Source organism: Aptenodytes forsteri, unplaced genomic scaffold, assembly GCF_000699145.1.
Source record: "Aptenodytes forsteri isolate BGI_AS27 unplaced genomic scaffold, ASM69914v1 Scaffold46, whole genome shotgun sequence".
NCBI classification, from domain to species: domain Eukaryota; kingdom Metazoa; phylum Chordata; class Aves; order Sphenisciformes; family Spheniscidae; genus Aptenodytes; species Aptenodytes forsteri.
Window position 1 is genome coordinate 4,577,034 of NW_008794774.1, and position 11,834 is coordinate 4,588,867.

The window sequence follows — 11,834 nt, forward strand, 5'->3', positions numbered from 1 at the left end:
TTTCTACGCAAAACAGCCATTGAGTAAAAACTAAAAACAAAACTGTCTGAAACCATAATCTATTTTTATTATTATAAAGAGCATCCCCTCTTATGTTGAAATTGTAATCTTTTATTTCAATCCAAGAAACATATTGTTTAATTTCCTACAAAAAATACTTTTTTCCAGCATCAGAAACTAAATTGCAACAAATGAAATAAATCTGGAATGTACAAATTAATTATGTTGAGATCAGTTCTGGGAGTAGAAATTCCAATTCTTTAAACAAAATACATGAATTTTCCGAAACTATATGGCATGTAACAATTTGACAATGATAAAATGTAACACTGCAACAGTTCTTACTGTCAGTTTTATTTGTAGACATAACAAAGGCTCAAAGCTGTTCTTTCCCTGCTCTAAATTCCTAGATGATTAAGCACTACTGGGAAAAAATATGACAAATGAGCAATAGTCAAGACCATGAACTTTGAAATGATTCACTAAAACAACAGCAGACTGTTAGACCCAATGTCCTGGTCTTACCATGGACAGTGGTGATCCATCCTCCTCACGCAATGTCCACAACGACTGCAATGGTGTGAACGCTTTGGTCTCATCATATTGCATTTGTTACATAATTCCCAATATTCTTGTTCTAGGTGAAAATGTAAAGATGCCTTACAGAGATTTAAACTCAGTACAGCACGCTCATGATAAATCTGTATGCTAGTGATTCAAAGAGAAAAAAATTCTTACTATGATCTGAGAAGGGTAAGCAGCATATAGAAAACTTTTTTCCCACTGTCACCTTAATTAAACTTGAATATATTACTGCCACTCTGTGACAGTTTTCTCCAAAATCCTCTCCCCTCCTATATATTTATAGGGAATAATTATTACAGCGCAAAAGCTGTCACTCAAACAAGGAAGACCGTAATTCAGTTATTTTCTTACACATCTACTGTAAAAAAACATATCTGCTAGAGAACCATCGTGCAACCTCCCTGCCATTCCAAAACCTCCTGAGGAAATACTGCTACTCAAATTTGTCAAAGCTAGCTAACTAACATAAAACATGCAATGAACACTTCAGGAGCATCTTCCATCTCAAAGCATTTTAAGACCTGCATCTCTCAACATGCAATTTTACACATAAGGCAACCAAAGAACAGATAGAGGATAGGCTTGTATTCAAAATTATACACTATTTTTGGATGCCCAATGTGAGATTCTTTAAGCTGATGTCCAGAGATACTGAGTAGCTGAAACCACCAGGAGCTACTATTGCTCAGCTTAGCTATAATTTATCTCAGATTGCACCACCCAAATTAGAGGAAGCCTTTGAAAATGAGAATTCAAATTATAATACTCAGAAAGTTCATCTTCACATGGGAAAGAAATCACACCAACACTGTAATACTTCCATTCACAAAATGGAAGTATTTTCTGTCTTTAAGGAAAACAGGTGCATGACTGAGAATCTTAAATACTTTGACTGGTTGTTTCTACATAAATAGAACTTTTTTGATGCAGAGAAATTTCTTAAATCCCAGGGGAAAAAAAATAAGCTTAGTTTTTACAGTAGGGCATTCTGAAATTTTATATGGTAAAGCATTGTCCCTATATAAACAAAATAAAGCTAAATTTAGTATTTCTGAGCCACCTGCAGGCAGCTCTAATCTTGTCTTTCTTGCTGCAAAATAACATTTGGACACTGGAAGTAAGGAAGCCCAACATCTGAGATCATTAAACTAGTAATAATGCCAGATGGAAACTGATTTACAATCTGTTCCCATAAATCCAGTGTCACAAAGGTGTCACTCCCTAATAGGGTAGCTACCAGCAGAGTTCAGAAACACCCCAACCTCATTTCTGAATACAATTTATACCATGCAAAAATGTATCTTCCTGTCAACCTAGAGAATACCAGAGAACTGAAGTGCTACTTTAGAAAGTACAAACCCCTTGATATAGCACACACCAAATCATAATATCAATGTCACAGTCAAGTCTAAGTGTTCCATCTTCAGAAGTATCTATGAAGTATCACTGCCATACAAAATGAATGGAGCATGAAGAGGTTAGAGAGCTATTCAAAGGGATCACTTAAAAGAGAAAGAAACATTTGCACACAAAGGAAATTTGTACTGGTCCTAGTATTTTGCAGGTAAATGAACATTCAGTCATAAATGTAATTGTCTGTAACTGTACAGAGTGTCTTCATTCTTCAGGTCAGGTTGCAGAATCCATGTTGTTCTTCCTGCAGCAAGAACTCTGACTGCAGAACCCAAGTCTGAGCCACCTTTCATTTTACTGGATCAAAGGCTCAATTACCAGGAGCAGAAAGAACACCAACATGAGATTTTCTGCAATCGTTGTTTCACATCTGAATCCCAGGGAGATACATCCTTTCCTACTATCTGCCGCCCAGTTTGTGCATATGGTAGCATCAGTGCTGAGGCTACACAGATCATGTTTCCAAACACATCATCCTAGGTTCTCACTAACATCAGGAAGAGAGAGCAAAATGTTACTCCTGGCATCCACCATGTTGCAAGACAAGACTGAAATATTCACCCCTCACTGCATTTGATACATTTTCTACATTCAAAAAGTATTTTCTGTTAATGTGACAAAGCTCATGCTGTTTAATAGCCCTACTCCATTCTAAACTGCTGCATAAAAGCTCTATGCATTAGACAAGCACCTTAATAGTATCAAACAGTTCATAAAAATATTGGCTTTCTCTGTGGAGAATTATTAAGGTTTCAAATTTGCTCCAATTTCTGGAGCATTGAATACCATACAGGAATTGTGGGATAAATTCACAAGGACAGAAGGGAATTCTCACATGTTAAGTTGCTACTCTATAGCAATGCAATGTAATTAGCATCACATTTGTTTGGTTAACAGCCCATACAAACATAAGCCACTGAAAAAAATGTGTAAAAAATGCACAGGTAAAATCCAGTGTAAGAGTACCTTCTACGACCACTTTCGACATCTTATAAATTAACTTAGAAAAAAGCTGTAGAATTATAATGACTAACCATCTCTAAACATTTTTTATTAAATATTATCAAGTTAGAAGTATATGCAATATGTTTGAAAGCCTAGAATGCAAAAAAGTTCTTCCCATGGAAAAACCTTCCTAGCAGAAGTTCCTACATAACTAAACTTCCGATGGAATACAACTTTTGAAAAAGAAGTTTTGAGTCTACACAAGGGAAAGTGCTAGAAATTTACAAGTTACAAACAGTGACATGCCGATTTTAATTTCATTAACAATGCTTCAGCAGAGACAGCTCATGGTTTCCATCAAATCTCACAAAACCAAATTGATTCTTAATTATTTTGAGGACATTAAAAGAATTTTTATTATTCAATTATATAGAAACAACTTAATGTACCTGTAATTGGTATCTTTGGGTTTTCAGGTAGCTTTCCTGGATCAGCTGCTGAGGCTCTTAGTAATGAAGCTATACAAAACAATGAGCAGAAGTAATAACCTGAAAAAATAAATAAGCCTTTGTTAGTCTTTTTCAGGTGTACAAAATATCTACAATACACTGCATCAAAAATATAGATGCTCCAGCATCCATCCATGAGTTGGAAATTACTCAGCCTTCTCATTCAATTCCAGATACATTTTTGGTCCTATGCAGTCTACAATATTAAGTACTCCCCAGTCTTAAAAAGGGAGAGGAAAAGGTAGCAGTGAACACTGTTTTGATAGCACCAGCAGGATGCCACTATGACCTTACTACTATATTTAAGAAGTTCCTCCACTGTCTTATCAAATAAGCACCAATCATTCTACACCTCAAAGCCTCTATGTGAAAGGACATTCTCAATAGTCCACCTTCACTTCAAAGTTGGTTCCAGTTATAATCCAAGCTTTTTCCCCAGCAAAACCTATTAGCATAACTCATATTAGCTGACCCATCCAGGGATGTATGACAAAACTAACAAAACTCCGTTTGTCAACCATCAGTACTACCACCCCAAATTCTGACAAGCACTAAGAGTTGTGGGCCTGAAATTCTCAAAAAGTTCTAGCTACAGGATCTGAAAGCCATATTAATGCTTTTCCCCAGTTTCCACACAAACAAGTTTTACCATAACACCTTTGAAATGAATGAAATGTCTCAACTTCTCAGAACACAAAAATGTAGGATGTGTCCCAGTACTCTTATTCTTTATCTTATCCTTTGTCTTTATCCTTTACCTTATTCTGTATTTTCTGACCTTTCTCATATATGTTAACTAGTGCCCAAAGATACTATTTTTACTAGCAGAAAAAAGGGCTAAGTTAAATTGACTTACAGAAAATTGCCACAACTGAAATATGTCCCTCTTCATAGTGAGGAAAAAGGATGACTTTTGGAATGAAGATTGTATTGTACAGCCAGACAAAGATAATCAGGCCCATGCAGCACCAACCCTGAGGGTCAACCACAAAGTGAATTCGTCGTCCCATCGAACACAAACAGGTAATAATCTGTCACGACCCAGGAAGAAAAGATTATCCTAGAGAGATAAATTAAAAAAAAAAAAGAGTAAATTAACTAGTACCATGCAACCTACAGGGTTCCACATACATTCAAATAGGAAAAAAAAACCCCTGTCAGTTATTGATGTAAGGAATTAAATGAAAACTTACAGACATTTCACATACACTGTTCAAGTACCAGGAAGAGAAATTTTATGGTTTCATTAATTAGTTATATCTTGCTAAAAAGTAACATTTATCATCAAGGTGCAAGTAAAACAAGTACCTGGGAAAACTATTAATAGGTAAAGCAAGCAACGGTCAGCCAGCTGGCAGCAGCAAAGGATACAAACATTAAAGGAAAGAAGTCTCCCATCAAAATAAAAAGGTTGCAAAGCAAACAAGAAATACAGGGAATGATTTATGTTATACAAGGATTCATCCCACCTATCTGTCGTAGTCTCCCAACTGTATTTCAAGATTATTTTTAAAAGCTTGTATGCTGAAACAGTCACAAGCTTCCCTAGGAATTTGTCATTTTTCCCTGCATAAAAAACCTCCTTCACAGCATTTATAGCAAACCAATAGAGAAAGGAACTACACTACCCTAACATCTTTCATGTAGATCATTAAGAGGTATCATACAATAGTAAGTTTTCTCACTATTAATCACACTTAAAACATGAAGGTTTCCATTCTGATAGTTTAGCTTGCTGGGTTCTTTTTTGTTTTAGACTGAAGAAACCCCACCAAGTCCTACAGTATGAACTTCAGAGCTTCATAAATTGATCTTCATAAAAACACAGCACTAAGTCGTAAGCACTATTCAGCAGAACCTTCAAGGGAAGGATTGCTACTGTTACTTCTTTTGCCAGGCTGCCTTCCTACACATATCTTAATATTGCAACACACACATAAACCCCAAGCTACTCTCCTACCCATCAGTTTCCCTGATTTCTCGGCTTCAGGGGACTTGTCCATCTCAGATGGATTTCCTTCCATTCCTTTCAGCTTCTACTTGTTGCATTGAAATTTCATCTTGTTTATCAGTCAGACATCTCTGTTTCCAGGGGTTTTGCTTACTTGGTACCTGTTTGTCTATCCTCACTCGCATTCACAACTTCTCTGCTTAATATTATCCACAAGTTTCATTAATGTCGTTTTCTTCTTTTTCTAGATCTCTAATCAAAATCAGACCCAAGTAAGCCATCTGACATTTTTCCACACTTCTCCTATGCACTATTTATCATAACCCTTTGTTTGCTGTCTTCCAGCGCAACAGTGTTCCCATTCAAGTATAGCAGAGTATTAACTGCTTATTTTTATCCTAAAAATGCATCAAATTCACTAACACTTGTTTTACGAACCCATGTTGCATACTGAACACAGCTACTATGCCCTTAAAACTGTTTTTAAGTTCATGATAATCATAAAAACTATTTAGGCCTATATTTACTATTCTTTTTTAATTTCACTATATGTAGCATGCATGCACCATAGTCTGTTGTATACATGGTATTAATATACTACACATGTATGTACAGTCTCTAGACATATAAATGATATAGTATTATCCTCCTGAATCTGCCAGTTCTTAATGTGTCTCTGTTGTAAGTTAGCTTTGGCAACCAGCAGGTTTAGAAGTAAAAAACTTTTTATATCCTTCTAAGCATGCACTGATGGAGGATCTGTCTCATCAAGCAGAGAAACTGGGGGAGGAGGTGAACAGACTGCACATCAGGGATGATGAAAAGGAGATGGACCAGATCCCCTCCGAGACCCTGTAGCTACAGAATACCCACTGCACCAAGGAGATGCAGGCAGAGCCTTAGCTTGTCAGGCTAGGCATGGAGATGCTGAGTCTGGCAAAGCCTGGGAGCTTGTGAGCTTTGGCACCAGGAGGACGGTTCCTGCTCCGCTTGCAGCTCTGATCTACAGAACAGGTTCCGAGCCCTGGCAGCAGGCAAAGACGGGGAGTTCTGTCCAATGAAGCCTCCAAGCTGGCGGTGCCCAAGTCCTGTGGCAGTGCGGGCAGGATGAGGCAAGGAACAGTGGTGGGAAACTCCCTGCGGCAGGGACAGAGGCACCTCTGCCAGCCCAACCCGTCACCTGGCAAGGTTTGCTGCTTGCCAGGGGCTTGGGTCCTGGATACCACGGATAGGCTATTACTGAGCCTGGTAGTAGTCTGGCCCTCAGACTGTTAAGCTCAGCTGCTCTTCCATATGGGCACCACAGATATGGCCAGCAGAGTCCAGAGCGTATCAAGCATGACTACGTGGCTTGGAGTATGAGGACCAGGGCTTGGGGACCAGGTGGTGTCTCCTTCATCCTGCTGGTGAAGGGGAAGGACTTGAGGAGTAGACAGATCCCACAGACCAACAAGTGGTTGTGCAGCTTGTGTCAAAAGCTGGGACTCAGCTTTTACATCCATAGGACCTCCTCTGAGAATCAAGAACTGCAGGGGAGGCGGTGCGGATCCACCTGACACTATGTGGGGTAAAAGCATCTTTGCCAACAGGCTGGTCAATCTGCTAAGGGAAGGCTTAAACTAGGAACTATGAGAGAGGGAGGTGGTGACCTATGATCAAGGGAGGAAGTGGTGGTCAGGGTTTGCAAGCAAAGGATGCAGGGTGATGTGGACAATAGAGATCATAATATAATATATTATAATCAACATATAATCATGTTGATTATAAATCAACAAAACAGAGGTGAAGTGGGGCCACATCAAGTGTGTGCACACACTTGATACAGAAACACCATTTGAGTGTACTGGGATGGGGTTAGGAAAGCCAAAGTCCACCTGGAATTGAATCTGGTGAGGGATATGAAGGTCAAACGGAAAGTCTTGTACAGGTACACAAGCAGCATAAGGAGGGCTAGGGGAAATGTGGGCCTGCTGCTGAATGGGGCAGGGTACCTGGTAAAAGGATACAAAAAGGTCAAAACGCCTTCTTCACCTGGCTCTTTACGGGTAAGACCTGCCTTCTGGAATCCCAGACCCCTGAGAGCAGTGGGAAAGTCTGGAGCAAGAAAGACTTACTCCGAGTGAGGGAGGATCAGATTAAGAAACCTTTAAACAAACTGGACATAACACTTCCATGGGACCTGATGAGATGCCACCATGAGTGCTGAGAGAGCTGGCCCTGTCATTGTGAAGCCACTCTCAACCATGTTTGAAAGTTTTAAGCTGATGGGTGAGGTTCCAGAGGACTCAAGAAAGCGTCAAAGCCCTGTTTTCAAGGGCAAGAAGGAGGACCCAGGCAACTACAGGCCTGTTAGCCTCACCCTGATCCCTGGGAAGGTGGAGCAAATAATCCTGGAAACTGTTTCCAAACACATGAAGGACAAGAAGGTGATTGGGAGTAGCCAGCATGTATTTACAAAGGGGAAATCATGCAGACTGACAGAAACAGAGAGGCCAAAAAACCCAGAGGCAGCTAGAAACACTGCTGACCACTGAAGAACCCGTCTGTTTTCCATCTTACCAGAGCAGCAGAGATTCCATGACTTCACAGCACTTCCTCAGAAGGGGAAATAACAGCTCAACAAACAAAACAGAGAGATATAAGTACTGAAATACTTGTTTCTGAGTGACCTACTAAGTATAATATATGAGCAATAGGCAGTGAGAGAGATTCTGGACAAAACAGTAAGAATGCCTATAATGGAAATATATCCCAAATTTTTATAACTTCATGCCTAACTTTTGCCTGCATGACATTATTCACTTTTATAATTAAAAAAACAAACCAAAACAAAAACAAACACACACACCCCAAACCCATACCTTTGATGGCAAGTTCCACAATTAAGTTGGAACTATGCAAAAAAAGGCCCCGTTCTCAAGAAAGGGAGGTTTTTCATCATGACCTTCTGTATCTTTTCTGAAAGAGACAGAAAAGAGTGCGATACTCTATCAATCATCATCACTGGTTTGAAAGGCAGCATATCGTAGATTACCTTCTATTCTGTTCTTCATACCTCACCTCGGCCTAAGTAGAGCTTCCTCCCAAGCTATTCACAGAGATATCCAGATCCTTCGCCTCCCATGTCTGAACCGACATGCTGATTCTAACTAGCGTTCCTCAAATTTCACTTCTAGGCCATTTCACAATTTTAACATAGATTTAAAAGGATGGGAGTGTTCAGAGAAAGGTCTATACAAAACTGCACTACTGCCAGTGTGTTTCAGTTACTTTAAATTGTGATACACTTGCTTCCTGCATGCCTATTGTAATGATAAATTAAGTTTTATATTTTTCGTTATACTTTTGTCAGCAATATTGCATAAACAATGTTAATACATTGACTTCCTCCAGCAAAGTGAGCTTTTTCCCCGCTCCCTCTTGGTTTATGTACCATACAGAAATATGTAAGGGGGGTGAGGGGTGTAAAGAAAACCTAACACGTGCACATTCTGATGATTAGGTAGAAAGTACTAGATTCCAATTTAACTCACAGACAAGGTGAATTTATAGTCTTCTCTTCTTAAACATACTTTTAAAAAAATCTGTATTTACTCTTTCAAATACAATGTCAAAAGAAAAGAAGACTGATCTCTTTAGGATGCATCATTTCTGATAAGAATAGCTACAATAAGTAGAGGAAGAAAGGCTATGAGCAGGTTTACAACAAATCAGTTGAAAAAATGAAGTGATTTATATCCATATACACTCAGTATTCATACATGCAATGCCTAAAAATTTTCCAATGAAATAATTTAGGATAAAATACACAACACTCATGTTGGAGGTTTTGTGGTTTTCTTCCCTCTTTCCCTAATTTATAGCCATTTTTTCTAAATAAACACCTCAAACACAATGCATTTGACAGCAAACAGTAGCCGTGGCTGTGAAAAGCTTCAGATTTACCAAACCATGACTGAATCTTTCCTACATGATCAAGAATTGTTCTTGCCTTTCCAAAAAATACTTTTACTACAGGATGCCTAGACAGCATTTTTTCCTAACCCTTTTCTTTCTGTCCAATTCAATTAACGGTATCATAAACTCTGTATTTGTTCACTACAATCACCTCCAATACACCTTCTGATGTGACGTCCACTGAATAATGAGAGCACAGAATGAGTCAGGCAGGCAGAAAGTCACTTCCAAGAAATGAGAAAGCTTTGCACTAACCAGAAATGTTAACATGAAATAAAGATTGTTTTAGTGGCTTGTTTGAATGCAAACTTCAAAAAATACAAAATTTTGTATCAAGACTGTCCCAAAACATACTTAGAAAATTCTGTTTCATAAATAAACCCAGTACAAGCACTACTCAATTTCTCATCCTAAGCAGCATGACAACCAGCTCTGGTGACAGCCTGCTCCTTGCACTTTAATAGCCATTGCACTGATACATAACTAGAAACCAAGATCCTATACATTCTGCCTCACTTTAGCCCTGGACTTCTACTTCAGTAAGAAAAGTAAGACTTGTGAAATCCGACTTCCAGAACTCTTTTCACAAACGCCTAAACCAGTCCAGAATGACACAGATCAATAATTCATAGTATTGCTCACTGTGAAACACAATTTTAAGACCCACGCAAACTGAACAATACTACAATCTATAAAATACACTTCTACAGTGAGAAAAACTCCACTTTCTAAAAAGGCTGTATTCTAAGCAATTCAGACAGAAAAAGGAACAGAGAGTAGACATACAAGAGATACACTTGCTATAATATTTGTGATAGCCAAGGCAAGGCCATAACAATCAACAGCCTCCATCAATTTGTGGATCCAGCTGTGGTTTTATATCTGTGAGTTCCCTGAAAACTTAAGAATTACTGCCAAAAACTACTGATATAAAACTAAAAATACACTTCACCAGAAAAAAAAAAAACTGGACTTGTCAACTAAATTACTTTTAACTACATTTTAAAGAAGTCACGTGATGTTACCAAGTGTCAGAACAGAATTACTATTACGCCTTTTGCAGCTCTTCCGTTTAACAAAACTAGTATCCGAATAACCAGTTAATACAAGCAGCAGCGTATTTTTGCCATGACAAAACCCCACGTACCTGGCATTGCACATGTTTATACAGTAGATGGTTGTTAGTAGAGACCTTGGCACTACACAGTTTTTAGGTGGCTGTTCACAGGTTGGTTAAGGTAGGCAAAACATTCCCACCCAATTCCTTTTTATAGATAGGATCTTGCAAGGCGTACCTGTAAACATCTACTGCATTCATGAAAGATGCCACACGGGCTTGGACTGGGACGTGGCTTGAGATTAATGTATACACGCTATATCCTCGTCGTTCACAAATCCATGACAAGTATCTTCACTTACTGCTGACCAAACAGCTACTTGTAGACAGATAATGTATGTTACTGAAGCACATTGCTGTTTGGAACCTCGGTGCGAAGGGAACGAAGACCTACACTTTCATTTTACTAACTACTGGAGCTGGAAAATGAAAGTGTGAAACTAGGAAAGGTCAGAGGGCATTGTATTTCCTTGCACTGTGTTGCTGGAGCACACAGCCAACAAAACCCACGCACCTCTTCCATTCCCACCTCAAAAGCAGCAAACACCCTCCTCATCATTTAGCAGAAAAAGCAGCATCGTGGAGCTTCGTGAAAATGACAACAGTATTTATTTCGTAGACAAGGAGAGACTGATGAAGTCTGCTAAGGATTTCCCTCCCCCAGCTCTCTACACAGAAAACAGCATTCCTTAAGTTAAAAGTTAATACAGGTAAGAGCAGACATCCCAGACTGGCAACGCAGGTTTAACACAGGTAAAGCTGACGTCCAAGACTGGCGATGCGGAGGCCCCCAGCGCACCCCAGAGAAAGCCTACCACCGGTCAGCCTTCCCAGGGCCATGCCAAACCGCGCCCCGAGGGGCAGCACAGCCAACAAAACCCACGCACCTCTTCCATTCCCACCTCAAAAGCAGCAAACACCCTCCTCATCATTTAGCAGAAAAAGCAGCATCGTGGAGCTTCGTGAAAATGACAACAGTATTTATTTCGTAGACAAGGAGAGACTGATGAAGTCTGCTAAGGATTTCCCTCCCCCAGCTCTCTACACAGAAAACAGCATTCCTTAAGTTAAAAGTTAATACAGGTAAGAGCAGACATCCCAGACTGGCAACGCAGGTTTAACACAGGTAAAGCTGACGTCCAAGACTGGCGATGCGGAGGCCCCCAGCGCACCCCAGAGAAAGCCTACCACACCGGTCAGCTCCCAGGCCCATGCCAAACCGCGCCCCGAGGGGCAGCCGGCGCTCTCCAGCCCATCGCCGCGGGGGGGCGGCAGCGGCCCCACCATCGAGCCCCTGCCTCGAGAGCAGCGCTCGGGCACCAGACTTCCGGAGAGGCCTGGCCACGGGGCACCCCTC

At 39.9% G+C, this 11,834-nt stretch overlaps 1 protein-coding gene across 4 annotated transcripts in view; it reads right to left on the minus strand.

The window, feature by feature from the left end:
• ZDHHC21 (zinc finger DHHC-type containing 21) overlaps positions 1–8,353 on the minus strand; it is a 35,841-nt gene extending 27,488 nt beyond the window's left edge. For all 4 annotated transcript variants that reach the window (XR_002086125.1, XM_009274277.1, XM_019470770.1 and 1 more), the window contains exons 1-4: positions 8,265–8,353; positions 4,309–4,512; positions 3,393–3,491; positions 526–637 (exon numbers count right to left, since the gene is read on the minus strand). Coding sequence is in view for 3 of the 4 variants with exons in the window: in XM_009274277.1 (XP_009272552.1) it covers positions 526–637; positions 3,393–3,491; positions 4,309–4,462 (365 nt within the window). In the remaining variant the exon portion in view is untranslated. The remainder of the gene's footprint in view (positions 1–525; positions 638–3,392; positions 3,492–4,308; positions 4,513–8,264) is intronic.
• Positions 8,354–11,834: the final 3,481 nt, after the last annotated feature.